Source organism: Dromaius novaehollandiae, chromosome 6 (assembly GCF_036370855.1).
Source record: "Dromaius novaehollandiae isolate bDroNov1 chromosome 6, bDroNov1.hap1, whole genome shotgun sequence".
Taxonomy (NCBI): Eukaryota; Metazoa; Chordata; class Aves; order Casuariiformes; family Dromaiidae; genus Dromaius; species Dromaius novaehollandiae.
The window spans coordinates 44204364-44223135 of NC_088103.1; the positions used below are offsets into that span (position 1 = coordinate 44204364).

At 39.9% G+C, this 18772-nt stretch overlaps 1 protein-coding gene across 9 annotated transcripts in view; it reads left to right on the forward strand.

Moving 5' to 3' along the window:
• Positions 1–18772, forward strand: part of TACC2 (transforming acidic coiled-coil containing protein 2) — a 136005-nt gene that overhangs the window by 12392 nt on the left and 104841 nt on the right. For all 9 annotated transcript variants that reach the window (XM_026114965.2, XM_064514337.1, XM_064514335.1 and 6 more), the window contains 2 exons: positions 2653–2825; positions 12662–18424. In XM_026114965.2, the coding sequence (XP_025970750.2) occupies positions 2653–2825; positions 12662–18424 (5936 nt within the window). The remainder of the gene's footprint in view (positions 1–2652; positions 2826–12661; positions 18425–18772) is intronic.

An 18772-nucleotide genomic window follows, 5' to 3' on the forward strand; every position in this document is an offset into this window, starting at 1 on the left:
GACAAAACATGCAGCTTTTCATCTTCTGAAGAGAGCTGTGAGCTGTTCTTCCTGCCTAGCACCAGAATCAGCTGAAGCAAAATTGAGATGGCAGTAGTAGTAGAAAGGAGGAAAAATAATTAGTTCTCACTGCTCTCACAAACTGTTGAAGGCATCTGGACAAATTTGTAAATTGGCCTAATTTCTTTGGGTTCTTTGTGTGGTTCTCCCCACCCTCCCTGTCCTGCTTCCCCCCTTTCGGGAAAGGAAAAGAGGTCATTTTTTTATGGAAGTGGCCTGAAAATTAAAATTCATCTGGTTGCTACTGTGAGGCATTCATTTGTGACCCACCACCCAGACTGACCCAAATGTAGCTCTCACAAGAAGACACAATACATTGGCTAAACTAGAGCGTGGCACCTTGGCTGCCTCACGTGGCTTGTGAATTGACCGACCCGCTGCACTGTTCCTGTCCTGCTGCCCTGGTGAATCAACTCCAGTTCATGCGCCGAATACGACTCAAAGGTTTCCATGGGGTTAGGCCCATCTAGTTGAGAGAGTTCCTCTGCTGCCAGGATGAAAATACCCTTCTACCCCGACTTGCTGCATTCTCTGGAACAGTGATAAGGTTAGCAGGCAGGAGGGGAAGGCTCTAGGGTGTGGGGATGGTGCTGTGACGTGAGTGGCCGCTGGGCCACAAACACGTTCCAGCAGAATTTTGTGTGGTTGCAGAAGTCACTGTTTTGGGTTTTTTTTAATACTTTAATAATGCATTTTCATAGTTCTTTCTATATTCACACATCTATGCATGCTGAAGTGAACTCTCCACAAAAATTCATGCAAACAAAACTAAGGTTGCTCAAAACAAAGCACCGAAAGCAAAACAAAATTCCCAAACCTAAGCAAGCTCTATTGACTTCTGGCTGGAAAAAAACAAACTTCTTTGTTTAAATCTGGAGATGCTCTCTAGTAGGTTTTTGCTGTATGTTGTGCTTCTGGGGCCAACATACATACTTAGATAAATATTTCAAATGCCAGATGTCAGCACATGCTGGGTAAGTGCTTAATAATCATGAAACCAAGAGCCTTTCGTCTATCCCAGCGGAAAGTGATGTGATAAAGGGGATTTTGCAAACAAAGCTGTAGTGAAGGGGATCCTCTGGGAAAAGGCAGAGGATATGAGAGTTAATCAAATTTGCCTTAAGCCTAAAGGAAGTCTTTTTATATTTTCAGCTTGCCCTGACCTTTTCAATTGCTCATTACACGGACTTTGCTCGTCCACTGGGTGTCTCTCACTCCTGGCTCTGATCAAGAGAAGTCTTTAGTTGTGTGACAGCACACCATGCTCACACAGAGAGAAATGCAGTTTTATAAACAATAGCTTTCTGCAATGAAAAATTTACTGACTCCTTCTAGAAGAAAAATTAAACTTAAAATTGAGAATAAAATTAGGGGAACAAGAGATTAGTCAGAGTTGTGTCCTGTGCTTTTCATCTATGACATTTTCCTGTGGTTGGTAGATATCCTTATATGTCTTTGCCCTTAAGAAGGCCATAGGCTTTTTACAAGTACAGTTAAGAATGCTTAAAATGATGGTGTGATTGTGTGTTGAAGATGATCTGATTACTCAGTTTTGCTTCTCTTTCAGTATTGCTTGATATGCAAGAGGATTTGAAAAGGTAGCTTCCTCCTTCAAACTTCTTTTTTGCTTGATGCTTAATTCTTTCTCTCCAGTTCTCTTGTTATAATTGAAGAACATGCTCAGATACTGTTCACAACAGCCATTATCATCACTTCTTTGCCTTCTAAAGATACTCCTGCCAAATAAATTCATCGGGAATTTGCCCCTATCTGTTGTAAGCAACTTATAGAACCCAAAGGGTTTGTGGGCACACTACAGTCACAACTCTGGCCCTTGCCCAAGACTCTGCTACCTTCTAGCTCCTTAGAGCAAAACCAAGTTTGCAATACTAAAACGAAGCAATGCTAAGGTAAAGACACATCTCCTGCTATTGGTGAAGATCCTGGGTAAGCATTTACCTTGGAGAAGAGGTGATACAGCATTACCAAATTAGCATAATAGCATTTCTGTAGCTGTTACTACAGAAATGCAACATAATGGAAAATCAAGCCCTCCATTTCATTTCAGAGGAGTTCTGAGCATTGTTGAATTGGGAGGGAAATAACTTAGAGTTGGATTCAAGTGTTGGGCCTTAATTGAAGTTGGTTTTATTTATTTGTCTGTAACTTGACTCCAAAGATGCTGCTAATATTACAAGTGTCAAAGTTTATAGCTTGTTCTCCTTTTATAGCTTCTTCTCCTTTTTAAAGTTGCTTAGCAAGGAAGCATTTGCCAGGCTTGGAAAAAAGAGAAAACGATACCCTCCTTGGGTCAGTAAAGGCCCTGAGCAGCTTTAGAGCAATCGTTGCATTCTTCTCTCTCTGTTTTTTTTCTCATATTTATTTTTGGCTCAACCACTTCCTTCTGTTATTCTGTAGTTAGAAAAGAAGATGGCTTGTCTTTGGAACCTGCAAGTTCCAGCAAAGTAGTGAAGTCTACTGCAGAAGTTGTCTGTCAGTGGGCAGAACAAAACCCCTTAAGCTACATATGCTCTAAAATTTGCAGTCCTCCAAAATAGCAGTAGCTGTTTAAATCATTCTTTTTCCTTGTAGGGCAGTCCACAAGATTCAGAATCAGGCCAGCTTCCTGGTAATGGGCAGGATATAAAAAGGAGCACTCAGGAAAAGAGTGTAGAAAGATCTGGAGGTCAGAGCATCTCAGATCATCTTCCTGCTGCTGTGCCACTGGCTGAGAGTATCTCCCCATTAAATCCAGGACCTACAAGGTAAGAAATGAACTTTCTTCTTGTGATAGGAATATGATTTAAACCCTGCTGTTGTTATTAGTTGGGGATGTTTGCTAAGTTTCTGTTACTGTGTAACTGATTTTCGAAATCTGTACTCTTGATGGATGATGCTGCAGTCTTCAAAATAACCTGATAAAAGCAAGGCTACTTACTGTTCACTAAACTGACTTTCTCTCTTTACTACATAGCTATAAACAAAACTCTAACTGTTGTAGTAACCCTTGACCTAAACTGCCTTTGCTGTTTGCTCGTACTAATAAACTCTTACCTGAGGCAGAGAAACATTGAAAAATCTCTTGTATAGTCATATATGATTGTGTGGTAAGATGTAAATAGAATTGAAAAATGCCATGCCAAGCTTTTTACAGCAATCCCATAGTACTAGAAACTACAAACCTAGCTAATGCTTATTATTATCTTACACTTCTGAACTTCTTAAAATTCACCAGATGAAATAAACAGGACTACTTTCAGAGTTAAGGTATTCTTTATCGCAATTAAGGATAGTGGAAAGTAACACAATCTGGATTTTATTAAATGGCCCAAAGGGAACATTTCCTTTGAAGCATTGATACTTTTTAAAAAGTTTAGTTTTAAATTTTCTCATGTTACCAAGGCTTTCAGCTGCTACAATGGAGAAATTGTCTAATACCAGCATGATTTTAATGCGCGGCTGCATACTTTCCAGATCATCAGCGTGACCCAGGATACAATGATAAATACAACTTACGAGGCATAGCAGTGACTTACTGGTATACGGGTAGGATTTTTAGGCTCTGGGTATCTTTTAAAGTGTTAATACAAGCTTTCACTAAGATTGGATCGCTTACAGCAGACTGGCCACGTTCTTTTCAAATGGAGTATGTGTGACATGGGCCTTCCTCCGTTCCAGCCAGCCATTCTCCTGGGTGTCTTTTTTGATTGCCACGGTTTTTGAAAGGTGTAATATTGAGAAGCAAAAAACAAGAACATACAGAAGACAAGTAAAATAATGCTGTTCCAGGCAGGCTGTTGGGTGCGTTTTTCTGTTTGTGTGTGTTTTTCTTTAGAGATGTTGAAAATTGAGCATAAAATTACTGATGTCACACAACAGTTTGTGGAAGTTTAAGTCAAAGTGCAGGTAGTAAGTAAGGTCATAACTGACAACTTCAGGGGAAACTTCTGCAGAGAAATGGTAGCTTGTAAGTAGCTGAAGTAAGTAGCTTGTAAGCTACTGAAAACATGTGATGCACTGTGATTTGTGCCAGCAACACAGTCATTTCCTGCTATTCTTATCAATACACAGATTATATTAGGAAAAAGGTGAAAGATAGATGGGGTGAAAAGTGATGAATATTAGTAATTGCTAAATTTTCTATGTAGGCCTAGCATGAGTAACATTCTTGCAAACTAAAGTTCTTTGTAAAATGGCAATATGATGGGTATTGTGTACTTAGAAGTGCTACTCCACCGTGTCCATGCATCCTCTGATAGACAGCATTTGTGCCAGCATCCACCTAATGCAGTGTTTGTGCCAACTTATAAGACCTGCCTTATATATTGTTTCCTTGGTAGGAACGAAGCTGCAGTAGAACTCCTCTCAGAGGGTTTGAATTATATATTCTTTTTCTGCTCAGAAAGCATCTCTGTATAATCACTTTCTTGTCCATGTTTTAAGACATACACACAGCCTCCTTCAATGTCTGCCTGTAAAGACTTTTCTGTCTTGTTTACCAGGAAACTGGAAGAGACAGTACCGCTGTTAAGTGGTCAAAATGGAAAACATGCTTTCAGCTCCCTGACTTTAATGTTAAGGCACGTTAAGGCACAGGAGTGAGCATTATCAAAGCAATTAATCTCTCCGTAGCTCATTTTCTGCACCTGTAAAATGGGTATAGAATATTCAAGGTTTAGTACATTAAATAATGTAGTACCCAGGTTTAGTACATTTGGTACATTTAGAGCAAGAGAATCTCAGATGCCACTAGAAAACAAAAAGAAATATGCAGAGATTTAAACTTTCTGACATTCACCTGTTCAAATACAAGGAACTCAGATACACTACATCTTCGGGTCTTGATCTAAGAACTCTGGGGAAATAGAGAGCTTTCTCTCATTGCTGTGATGTTTGGTTCATCTTTAAATTCAAAATATATGAAATAGAAAGTGTGGGGGGAAGGGAGGCTATTTTTTTTTCTGGTCATCAACATCTTCCTCTGCTATTGTCTCTAAGAAAAATAGTAGGTGGCAAAATCAGATCAAGCAGTCAGGAATGAAACTGTATTCATCTATGCAGCAGGATTGCTTTTCACTCTCACCAAAGCTGATGAGAGCCGTTCTTGATGAAGTGCATGTGTGAACACAGCTAGAAAAGAGGGACGAATGTCTGCAGCAGGAGGGAAAAAGTGTCAGCTTTATGTCCTTCCAGTTTCTCTAACTGTTCAGATGTGGGAAACCATTCAACCTGAACTACAGATAGGTCTGTATCATTATGTGGGAACTGGAAGGACATGGTAAATTTCTCGGAGCCTTGTCTCCTGAATATTCTGAGATTTCTAGAATTCCTCATGGACCTTGTGTCTTCATATGGGTGGAACTTTGTATCTTCATCCTGTGGGCAGGATTGGGCAATCCTACCACCAAAGACGGCTTGTGTGGGAAACCAAGCTACACAGTTTTGGCTGAAGACCTCACTGTGGCTTTTAATACAATAAGGTCTGTCTTCTGTTTTAGTGGTGAAGTCTCCCTTGGGGATGCAGAAATCTATTATATATGTTGCAAAACGTACAAGCAAATGCTGTTCTTTCTATTTGTTTCACTAATTCTGGTGGCCTTGCTTCGGCAGTACTGGGGGTGTTTGTGTGCGCAAAATTTGGTCCTCTATTTTGGCCCTCTTATAATGCTATTTTTTTTTTCAGAAGCTGTCATTCTAATACTGATGCTTTAGCATATTGTAGTACTATTGAAGATTCTTACTACACAGGTTTTTAAAAATATTTATCTTTTATCTCTAAGTCACAAGTATTTCTTTTCTTCCTGGTCTAGTGGTGATAGAAATAACTGTTTAGTAGTGTCTGATTTGAAGCCAGGAGAACTCCAACAGGGAATTGGGCCAGATAGTTTTTTCCTTTGTGAGTCTGTGTTTTAGAGGAGGCACAAGTTCAGACTAAGCATGAATGGAAAAATAACAAACACTGGAGCTGAGGTGCAGTGTGTGAGTTTACATTAGTGTCAGCAGTTTTGCATGTGGCCTTCTGAAAGACTATGTTAACTGAAGAAGCAAGTAGTCACACACTGATGTGGTTTGAAACAGTAGACTGAGGACACCTAACTTTAACACAAGCCTATGCTGTCAGCCACGGAGCATATTAAACTACTCAAAGTGGTGTTGGAACAGACCAGCTGTAGTAACAAAGTCTGTGGGGTGCGGTCTCTTATCTTGGGTTTTAGCTATTTGTGGTTTGGCTGCAGCTAATGCCCAATCTTGCTTTTTCTCTTTTCCTCTTTTTTATACTAGTGTTAAGTACTTCTATGCTCTTCTGTAACCAGTTCGCATTCTTTTTAAATGTATTGCTCGAAATTGGCATAGCTATAGTTCTTCAGGGTGTTCCTTTCAACTTAGACTTACAGTCTCGCTGGCTGGAACAACTTTACACTGAAGCATGCAAAGTTACAACTCTTCTGTGAGATGAGTGCTATATGGATGAGTCAGATTGAAGGTATTCGTAAGATTCATGTTTCAGGAAATGTATTGGATGGGCAGTAGCTCAGGCAATTACCTTTTATTTAGCCTTATTCTGTAAAATGGCTGGCACATGCCTGTTTTTGAGTGGCTTTCAAGTTATCGCAGCCTGCCAAAATAGAAACGCAGACAATAAACGGAAGGTGCCTTGATGTTTCAGACTCCAGTCTGTTTATTTTTAACTCTCGCTCCTATATATTGCTTTGAATACATCTTTTCCACTCTGAAATGAACTCTCCTGATTTTAAGAGCATATGATCAGCCTTATCCTGATGGAGTACCTCTGTGAAAAGTGTATGGAAAACTACCACGTTTTCCCTTTTCCAGTCTTCTGAGTGGCTTTCTTCCATTCTCCACAACTTTTCTGAAATTGTTTCAGTTGGTTTTAAATTCTCGTGTTTTGGGATTCCTAATGTCTATGACTTTTACCAAAAATATTCTGCTTCAGTCCAATTTTACCTGTTTGTCCCTGGTCCTGTATGTTGAAAAGTGTCATTCTCAGCAATTATCTATTGGCCTTCTGTATGTAGTAAAAATGCTGAAGAGTTAGTAAACTTCAGGTTTTGCATTGGTGTCTTTGTGAGTTGTAGTCATATTTTTCTGCTGCTGCATGTACAGAAGAAAATACCTGGAGAAACCCTTTGCTTCTCTCAGGTAGAATTGTCCAGCATTTTCCGGCAGATTTAGAAACAAGCAGGTATAGCAATTCATAAGGTACACCTAGAAGTACAGAGGAATAAGCACTTTTCATGGACGAATTTGGCCACTTTCCCCACATTGTGCTCTGGACAGATCCTGTGGGATCCACAGAGCTGTCGGACTGTCATTACAGAATAAAAAGCTAAAGTTGCTGCACATCCTGTAAGACTGTTCGGTGCTGTGTTTCCTGCCAACTTTCCGGATTTCTCAGAGAGACCAGGAGCCAGCTGTAGAACCAAACAACATTTGGCCATGTTCGCTTGCTGTGGCGGTAGTACAGTTTACTTTTTTAATGTTAGAATAATTTAGTTTGGTCATATTTAAAATACTGCAGGTCTTGCATTTTATTCTGTGTAGAACAGGGAGGAAAAAAGTGATTTGGGAGGGGTGGGGAGAAGAAGAATGGGAGGACAGTTCCCAGGAGGATCATATAGATGGTTATTCCTGCCCCACTTCTTCCTGAAAGCTTAGATATACAGGGAGGGCAGGAGAATCTGGCTGCGGTTTGCAGCCCTTTAGTAATGATGGATTTCTCATGTGTTTGTTTACACTGAAAAGTTCAAATACTGTCCAGCTCTGCCTCTAAAATTATGGTCATAGAGGAAATGTGGAAATGATTTTCATGTTCATAATTAATTTTCATGCAGCACTCATTAAGTTAACTCAAGTCCTCCAGTACAGTGTGTCCAAACAAGTGAACCCAAAGTGTAGATCCTGGTCTCCAGTGTGTCAGGGGAAACAAAACAGAAACATTTGGGAAGCGGGTATACTTGTGGTGGTTGCAGAGCTAGCTGTTGTGTTTGTCCCCTTCAGTGGTTTCTAAATTCAACCTCAGATTTCAGGCTCTTATACTCCTGGGGATATAATCACTTGGCACAGGCTCCGAGTTACGTCAGCATGGATAGCAGCTGTATGTGACCTCTAGGTTTCATAGGATTCAGCACTTGTTTTTCTTTCCCCTTGCAAGTGTGACTGGTTAAAAGAACAGTCAGCCTTTCCAAACAACTGCTGTAGGTTTTAGAAGAAAGCAAAGGAATAGGAAAAGGAAACTTAAAATTATCCATGATTTTCTATTGTTGGATTATCATTTCTTATTGATTATCAAGTAGGTTAAACATATGTGGGCATTGAGTGATTGTGCCGGTGTGATTTTCCCCCCCCCCCCCAGCTCAGAGAGCAAATGCTTGCCAGAGAGCTTTCGTCTAGCTGGGTGACAAAAGAGAGTAATGGATGTTAGGACTTCAAATGTTAATGGCTAATAGATGGGGTATGTCTTTTAATCCTGAAATATATATGGCAGATGCAGTACAAGTCATCAGTTTCTTAATATCCATCATGGTTTCACTCCCCAGTTAAAAAGAAGCCAATACGGTCCTAATAAACATCTGTGTAACCAGTAATACTCTTAAATTATTTCAGGATAATTCTGACCTGTCACAATGTATTCTGAAGGTGCAAGAGGTTGACTGCAGGTATTAAAAATTAATCAGTAAGTTTGCAATGTGCTTAGAAATAAGCAATTCCTCAGTAATTATTTGCATAAAATAAACATCTTAGTCATATAAAAATTTAACTTATTGTTGTTTGATGTTAAAACTTGAGGGATAGTATTCATATGGTCCATGTGTTACAGCGATAGACTTGCAAATCCTTAAATGTGTGCTTGACTTCTAAGACATGGGAAAAAATTCCATTCATTGTTCTTGAGTGCAATGAGACACTCGGGTATTTCAAGTTATATATGCACCTAGGTCTTTGCATGACTGCGTTTTTTACATATCATCGATTGTGTGCAATGATTATTCCTAGCAAAGTGACTCTTTATGCCCTAAGCTTTACCAGAAATATGAAGAACTCCTGTATTCTTTTATGTTTTCTCATTTGCATGTTTTTTCATTTTAAATATTACCCTAGAGTATGAATTTTTTCCTTAATAATATCAAGCAAGTACAGATTACAGACAAAAGAGATAAGTAACTACAGAAAAGAATGTAAACCTCTGTATTAAAAAAAAAAAAAAATCAGGGTCATAGCCTATGTGGATCATACTGAATGGGTTGTCTGAAAATTCATGCTCCATGCAGGTAATTATTGATTGCTGGTACATTTTCCTGGAGATAGGGTTTTACTAAGAGGGGAATTATCTTCAGCCTGCAGTGTGATTTTCCTGTAGTGTCATTCCCTCTAAAATGCGTGGAAGATAATGGGACTAGGTGTGACCTCAAGAGGTCAGCTATCCCATCCTTCTGCCTTAAAGCGGGATCAACTGTGCTTAAGTCACTCCTGGCAGATGTTTGTCTAATGCCTAGTAGAGTCTTGCAGACGGCACCACAAGATTACAAAAACTGAAAAGAAAGATGTAGGATATGTTCCTTGCATAGATTTCTTTCTTACCTGTATCAGAAGGAGAAATGTAAACTGCGATATCCCAAAAGAGTCTTGGATGTATTTTATTATAATTTGAAAGTAAAGCATTTCATTTAGCCCAGAATAAAACACTGAGGCAAAATGAAGTAGAATAGAAGATGAACATGAACATTACTTCATTTTAGAAGTGATAGTTTAAGTTGCCATTGCAGCATGTGCCAGCACTATCACTTTAATTCTGTTCAGTGAGTGCATGTAAATTAAGAAAAAGTTGTCCCAATTTCTTCTTGTTATCTTGTCTTGAGTAAAATGAACAGGGTTCATTGTATCAAATACCAGGATTATAAAATGATGTCACATTTTTTTGTAGTTGATTCTCTGTGATGAAAAGTTTGTTCACAGGATTGTCATCTCTATTTGAATCTGCTGAGTTAGTTATAATTTTACTAATATGGATCTTTAAAAGTTGCTATTAGCATGGCAATAGATAATACAGGTTTTAGCAATCATATTCTAGAAAACTTAACCACTTAAGACTTGTTTGGAGCTCTTCTGTATTGGATAGCTGCAAATACAAATCTAGTATGACAAAAAAGTCATGTTTGTAAAGGTGTTGGAGAAATTTCAGACAGCAGGAATCTGTCAAATGTACATATATAATGATGTGTGGTCTGTATAATGCACGTTACCAGTGTTTCAATCCCAGGCTTCTTACCATGCTTTTTCGTAACTCAACAGATAGGATTAACAATGAATAAAAGAATAGGCTCTTAAAGATGAGTGGTAAGGGGAGACTGTAACTGTAGGTGCTGTTATTTTCTACTTCTTCTAACACTCAGTCTCACGAAGGTTAGAGAGCTTTTCTTTTTCTCCCCCTGGTTCTTCCCTTGTTCTTTATATGAAGACTGTGTCTCTGACAGGAGCCTGCTTCCAGGCTGAAGAACCTTGGACACACAACTGTTTATGAACAGTTTACTTAGCAAGAAGGTAAACCTGCAAAACGGACAAATGCTGGGATGGCAATTTACTCCCACTTTTTCATCCCTTCTCCAATTCAATTTTGTGCTTTCTGCCCCTGCTCTTCTAATCAAGCTTCCCTGAGCACAAAATTAATGTCAAATGATAAAGTTTATTCCTTTATTAGGGAAAGCCTCCTGGCATCTCCTGGTTGTTTGTTCACATTCTGTTATGCACCATGTTGCCAGTGATCGACAGATACCAACCATTGCATTGCCATTCCAAGTGTCAGCAAATTATGTATGGAAAAGTATTTTCAGTGTGCTAGGAAAAGAATTCCTTTGGGCAAAACAATTTTTAGAAGTTGAAATAAAATGTGTAGATGCTATAAAATAAACAAACTGATGCTGAACATCACTGAAGCTTGGTTAAGCTCTAAATTAATTGCATCTCATAAACACTTTACCTTGGATTTGAGACTTACCTTTAACATAGACAAATTTCAATAGCTCATTAAAGACTAGATCTTTTTCCCCCACAGTGGTACTGAAGAAGTTTTGGTGGGGGTCTAAGATGGTGTAGTGTTCATTTTTACATGCAGCCCTTTCAAAGAAATTTTGTTCCATTAGGCAGTCCACAGTATAAGGACGGCATTTTGTGTACCATAGCATAGCCCAACAGTGTGTGGCTTCCATGCTGCTTCAACAGTTACTGAAGAGCCGATGTTTGTCTAAAAGCAGGCCTAAAGCTCAGGGGCCAGAGTATGTCACTGACTTGCTTCTCTGTGTCATGTGTTTTGTGCATAAAACTAGGGGAGAGATGCTTCTCAGATTTCTGGAGACGTTAAAATCCAGTCTATGCTTGACCTTACAGAAGGTGTTCCAAGCACATCTGTAGGGCATTTGGAATTTCTAAAACACAGCCCGTTATTGCTAAACTGTGGCAAAGCTTTGTTGACAAGTTCATCATGAAAAAACTCTCTATATGCAGCTGTGGAACTGCTCCTATTTGAGTGCACTACCTTTCCATAGATTTCCAAACACTTTACAACATGATGTCTTTATACCTTGCTATGGATGAAGGGGGAAGGGGGATACTTATTATTTAATGTCAAGTGAATGACACTATCAAGAGACTTCTTTTTTTTATAAATTCAAAACCAAATATAGAACTGTACATATTTCATGCCACATTACTTAAGGAAGTAAAAATATGCCCAGGCTACTCAGATGAGATGAGGAAGAGAACAAGGTTAACCTATTTCATCACCTACAAACCTATGGGTGGGGAAACTGAGGCCCACACAGTGCACATGAAAAATAGTAAGAATACCTTCAAGTTCTCTGCAGTTAGTGCATCCATGTCATTGCTACTTCCATTTTCTCTACTGTATCTTATCTTTTAGGGGTGGGAAGGAAGGAGCATACAAACAGTTACACCTTATATGCACTGAAATCAAGTGCTGCAATAAAATGACCTCACAGGGTGTTTATTACTGTATGACAATGTAGTTCTGTAGGGGAGACCTCTGCCCTTATGAACAAACTATGCTGGGTAGTAGTAGAAAACATTTGACAGATGGGCCCTTCTTAATCTTCTACTACACAATAAAGGTATAGCCATATAACAGAAGTGATTCTAGATTGCACAGCCTTTAGCTTTCTACAAAGTAGACCCACTGAAGGAGAAATGAAAATCTTTTTTTGAGGTGCTGGTATTTTTTCCAGTATTTTTGTCTCTTTCTCATGTTGCTCTGTTAGCCTTCTTTTTTTTTTGGGGGGGGGGGGGGTTGCTGGGGAACACTTTATTAATTAAGACAGACTTTGCAGTGGTTAAAATGCATGCCATGAATATGATAACTGTCAGGCAAGACTGAGGACTTGTTTTTCAGTGTAATGAACATTTGAATTACTGTTCCGTGTGTCTGATGGTTTGGCTCCTTAAAGCAGATCATCAGCTTTTCAATGCATGTGCTGCATGGCTTTGAAACCTCAGTGGCATGAATTGTTTTTATGCTTTTTTTCATTTTCTTTACTGACATGAAACAAATAAACATTTCCATTATTGGCAGCATCAGTAATGAAGGCATCAGTAGCTACGGTGCTGAAGATTTATCCAATCCAAATTCAAGCATGGTATCTTCAGAGGTGACGGGACAAAGCAGTATCTTGCAAGAACATGGAGAACAAACTGGCTCCAACTCCTTAAAGCAGGCTGCAGAAGCAAGAGAGAACAGTCTGCCTAGTCCAATGCATTTAGCAGCCTGTGCTAAAGAATCTGTAGCAGATCTTACAAGCAGCAATGACAAGTTACCAGCCTCAGATTGTAATGAAACAGTGCTGTCACCAGATCCAGTGAATGACAAAGCAGAGGGAGTAGCACATGCCATATCCATGGACAGGGGCCCAAAATGTGACAATATTGCTGCTGCTTCTATGAAAAATAGTGAGAGTGATCCCAGAAACACCAGCTTGGAAGCCAGCCCTCCTGCAGCAATTACAGAAATGCAAGGAGTTACACAAATGAGTTTGAGTGAATTAGAACCATTCTGGCAGCATGAACAGCAGGGCAGCATGAGGGAGCCACATGTCATCATGTTTCCCCAGAGTAAAGAAGCAGATTATTTTACCACTCAGGAGGCCAAGCAGGAGCTAGGAGTTTTGGAAGTAGGTCAGCCACAGAGTGTAATGCAGCTAGGTAGACAGAACACAGATGGTAGAGACGGTCTGCTAATGAAAAAGGAAACCTTAATCCTAAATTACCCAGCAACAGGAGGTTCAGACAGTGAAAAATATGGAGCAATTGTGAATGCCCAGAGTTTCACTGAAAGGTCTGAGATGGGTGGAGGCTGTAATCTACAAATGGGGGCTTTAACAACAGCTAAAGAGAATGAGCCAAACCCGGTTCTATCTGGAAGCGACGGGGAGCGATCAGAAGTTTGTACTTTAATGTCAGAGTTGCCTTTTAACCCTCCAAATTTCTTCCTGGCACCAAAGCCAGAAGAACCTTCAAGGGAATACATGTCTGGAAATGACTATCAAGATCCAATGATAAGTGAAACAGTGAAAACTGCCTCTGGAAAAACAGAACCCACTTTTCAAAGAGAGCTTCAAAAGGAAGATGAGCTTGTTAGTGCTGAGCATTTGAGTGTGCCTTTATTATTTAAGCAAGAGAAAGAGCAAAAATCAGCTGTCACAACTGAGAGCCCAAAAGATCAAGCCAGCAGCAACAAAATCATAAAAGCTGATGATGTGTCTAGAGAAAGCACTGCACTTTCTGAAACAGAAAATATTATCAATCCCACAAAGGAAAATGCCTTGGTAGATAAAAGATTACTGAAAAAATATGCATTAACTACTTCTTTGAGCAGATCCACAGAGCAGAATCAAAAGGAAAGTGATACGAGTGTAACAGGAGAAAAAACCAAAATCATGACAGAGGAGGCACAAGTGACAGAAACCAGTGAAGTACCTGAAGGGTCAACTGAGGCAGAAAGAATACTGTTGAACTCTGGTAGTAGCCACAATCAGGATGTAAGAGATACCCACCTGGGACACAATTCCAAAGAATTCAGTTTTTTTGAAAAGACTTCAAATGGTGACCTAAAGGAAGAAGCTGTGGGTAAGCATCTGAATTCAGACTGTAACTTTAAATCACCTGAAGACAATTCACACTCCCTTTGTTGTAAACCTGAAGGACAAATGAGTAAAGAGAAAGCAGCTGCCACAGATGACCTACAAAGTAAGAACAGCTTTCCACTTGTGGTTTCGCCACAGTTATCCAGGAAAGAACGCCCACTGAGTTTTGATTGTTTTAACACTGAAGCAGAAGACAAAACTTCAGGCTTGCCAGGATCTAACGGGACTGAAAAGGTTTGTTTAGCTAGTGCACATAGTTCACCACTCCTCCACTCTGAGAACAATTATATTACATGGAGTAAGCAGGATGAATCCTGGGAACAGGCTTTTGCTAAAGAAACGACATTAGAGCCCAAATGCAAAACTGAATGTCAAGAAAAGCCTGAGAGCTACAGCAAGTCGAAAGAAAGTGCAGAAATTTCCAAAACAAAACTTGAACTTCAGGGCTTAAATGAATTGGCAGGAACTGTGGATCGCATTGCTATACAATCTGAGAAGGCCACACGGTTTTGGAACAACAAAGAACAGAACAGTTGCTTAACTGAAGTGCCTCACAGAGATCCAGAGCAAGTACCTGCAACTGTAGCTGAACAAAGCAGTGGTATGGATGGTAAAGAAAACAAGGCTATTGAACAGGAGAAGCACCAAAATGCAGTGAAAAGTCTTATGGAGGACAAAGTTTTGGCACTGAAAACTGAATGCAAATCTGATGTGCTGATGCAAGCTCAGCAGGAACAAATGGCTGCAGGAAGTCACAGAAATATGCAGATGGCTTGTTCAGAAACCTCAAAAATTGTAGTAAATACTGTGGAGTTTGCTCCTCAGCAAGTTCACATGAAAGAAATGGGTGATAACAGCATCAGTGAAAATAACTACCCCTCTGAGAAAGACAACTGCAGCTCTGCTGAGACCCTAGTATGCAGTATTAGGGAATTGCAAGAAAATGCAGATGTTCCAATTGCCCTTCCACATGCAGAGCAAATGGAGAATTCAGTGTCTGTTGCTGGTGAAAGCACTTGGATTTCAAATACAGGACTCAAACAACAGCAACTTCAAAGCAATCTTGCAACTGTCACAAGAACAGATGATCAGGAACACAAACCGAAGGCTCCAAAACCTGAGCAGTTACTGGGATTAAATGATTACAGCAACGTATCAGAAATGTCTCTAAATATCTCAAACAACCTTAATCAAGAATCTCCTGTGGTAGATCCAGCACCATTCCGATGCGATTCTGACACCTCGAAAGAAAAGGACGAGGATAAAAGTACTGAAACGGTGTCAGAGGATATGTGCAGCAGTGAACACCTGCAAAATATTTCTGGTGTGGCCATGTCAAATTTGCAAGATTGCAACCATCAAAACAAAACTGATCTCAAGGCAGAAGAAAACTGCCTCAGTAAGCAAAACTCAAACAAGCCCAAGCAGGATAATAATACTTTGATCTCAGCTACTCAGCATGAAGAAGCATGTCATAGTGATATGTTTTTTAAAGAATCCGACAAGAATGAACAGCCAGTCAGCACATGCAGGATTAAAGACAATACTGGCGAAAGCAGTGCTACTGCTATAAGCTCTCTTCCAGGGACACAGAATTCAGTAAGTGCCACTAACATATCACAGGCTTTTCCAACTGATAGTGAAGTAGCATGTACTTATGATAATTCTGAGAAAAATGATCCTCAAGTACCTAGTCCAGAAACTCAAGAGAAAATGACATTAATGGCAAAAAGCTCAGATACAGAAAAGATAGAGGTTCTGACTGCTGATGGGAGAATCATCCAGAAGCATGAAAACATGAAGTTAAGTTGTGAGGACAATGCTTCTGTCGCAGAAACAAGCAATGTGGAAACTTGTACAAGTCCAGGGGCAAAAGGGTGTCCTTCACCTTTACAGGCACACAGGGAAGTAATTCCCACTGATAACTCCAGCTGCATTCAAAAGACACCAGGGGAGCCTGGTTATTGTCAAGGAGATTTTACAGCCCTTTCTACACTGACCTCTGCATTCAATCATCCTAGCCAGCAACCTGGAAACAATAAGAACAATGGTACCATGGGGGAATTACTAAATAATGAGCTGGCATGCCAAACTGCCTTAGAAGGTAACTCTACTTTGCAGATTGCTACAGGTCTTCAGGTGTCTGTGCACTTAGGTCCTTCACCTGGGTTAAGCACAGGTGAAATAACAAATTCAGAAAGCAGCTCTGCAGGGAATGTGTGTGTGAACAAGAAAGATTTTCCAGACCAAAGTTTTTGGGCTGAAGGAGAGAGAAGTTTAACCCTGCCAGAGATTTCAAATGTGGGACAGATTACAGGAAGCTTATCACAGTTTAATTTTGACAAGCTGAAGGAAGAAGTAGCTGCAATTAAATCCAAAGAAACAAAAAGTGATGTAAACTTCAAAGAACAGCAAAGTGACAGTTCATCAGAGTCTCTGTTAGTGCTCCCTATTCTAGAAGAGAAGCTGCTGAGCCTTTCATCTATTGGTAAACAAGAAGGCTGTAATGAGGAAATTGCAACCAGTATCTGCGTAGATGACAAGTACAGTAAGATCTTAGAGAAACCTGGGAATTCAGATAGAATGGAAGATGTTTTAAAAGAAAATAGTATTTCTCAACAGTCTGCAGAGAGCTCTGGAAGAGACCATGAGATTTTCACTTGCAGCTCTCTGGGCATTGGCTCCGGCCTCCCGGACTTCAGGGAGCATATCAGCCAGATATTTAAAAAAACTGTCCACAGTGCTCTGAGTACTGAATTGTCCCAGCTTTTACCTGAAAATCATGCAGGCTTCAAGCAGAGTCCAGTGGCCAAGGATATGGCAGAACTGTGCAGTACGGAGAACTTTTCAGAAGCAAACAGGGTGGGCAAAGCAATTTCTGAGAGCACCTCAGAAGCAGAGGGGCAAGAGTTGTCTTTAGCTACAGAGACTTCCTGCAAAATTCCCAAAGACAATTTTCTACAAGAAAACACAGTGACAGAGCTGCCACTAGCAAGTCTCCAGGATACTGAGAAAAATAGACAGCCAGGTAGCTGTTTAGAAATGGTCCCTAGACTGGATGTCTGTAAACCTGCTGAATGCTCTCTGGAAGACCTGCAAAATCCAGATGAAACCACTGAGCATCTAGAGACCAGTGAGATGGAAAAAAAGGAAGGTATGTGTGCTAGTGGTGCTGATCCTGAATCACTAATAAGCTTAGAGATAAAAAAGCAAGGATCTGCTTCATTTGATGGGGCAGCACCTGAGAACTTCACTGCATATTCTGCCAGTAAGCAACAACCTGCTGTAACTAATATCTCTACAGGTGGTGTTCAGAAGAGCGACTTAGATGCTGCTACCACTCAGGAAAATAATTTAATTACACAGTGTAATGCAGAAACAGTTTCACCCAAAGATGATGTGAGTCTTCATAGCAAACAGTGCCAGGATCCCGAGCCAAATGAACAGGAGAAAAGTGGGCACAGCGATCCAGCCACTGCCAAGAGCATCTCTGACATGGCATCTTCAACACTTGTATCAGGAGGATTTTACAATCATGAAAAATTGCCAGACAATTTTAATGTGTTACCTGGGGAAAATCAGGAGACATATATTCACAGCAGTTTTATGCATGAGATTAAGTCTCGGAATGACACGCATATGATACAGGATGATCCAGTAAATAGGAAATCCCTGGAAACATCAGAAAATATACAAGATTCACAGCAAGAAAACAGAGTTACCATGTATGGATTTATAAATTACTTAGAAAATGAAGTAAGCCAGGATGATTCCTTGCAAACTGACTCTAAACTAGAATCTAGCAGTATGACTGAGGGAGCTGTGAAAGAAAAGAGCAACACAGTGTTAAGCACAGCAAAGGCAGGTAAGAAAAAAACAGGAGACATCGCTGAAACAGGTACTGCAAGGATGTTAGTCACTGGCAAAGGTGACTTAGCTTTAAACACAAGCACTGAAGAACAAGAGATGGACCTATACAAAAATTACTCTCAAAACATTCCTGTGATGGAGGAGGGTGAGTGTTCTGCATGTACAGATTTGACTGTTTCTGAAAATCAGCCGAGCAAGATGAATTCAGAACATGAACGCTCACTTCAGGATGCCAAAAAAAAGCTGTCGGCGTTTGCATTTGAGTCTAAGGAACCTGACCTCAATAAACTTCAAGACATGGCTGTGGCAGGATTACCAACTGAAAGGTATTTACTTTAAATTAATATATGAAATGGCTGTCAGGACCCTCGGGCTTAATAGCGATAAAATTTTCAAGGCAGAAGTTCATTGTTTGGGAGGGCACGGCACTTACTCTGTTCTTACATTTCTATTGAATTCCTGTTGCTTTTAAATGTGAACTAAGCAGAAGAAATTTGAAATAATGTACAAGGGCTAGATATAAGAGAAGTGGTGCTCTAAAACCTCAGGAGAATAATTCTGAACTATTCCATTTATTGTTCAAGATCCCTGAATTTATCTGTGATGACTCACTTATGGATCCCAGTGTTCACTTCTTGTAGCCTAAAGTGTGGCAACCAAATAACACTTCTTAG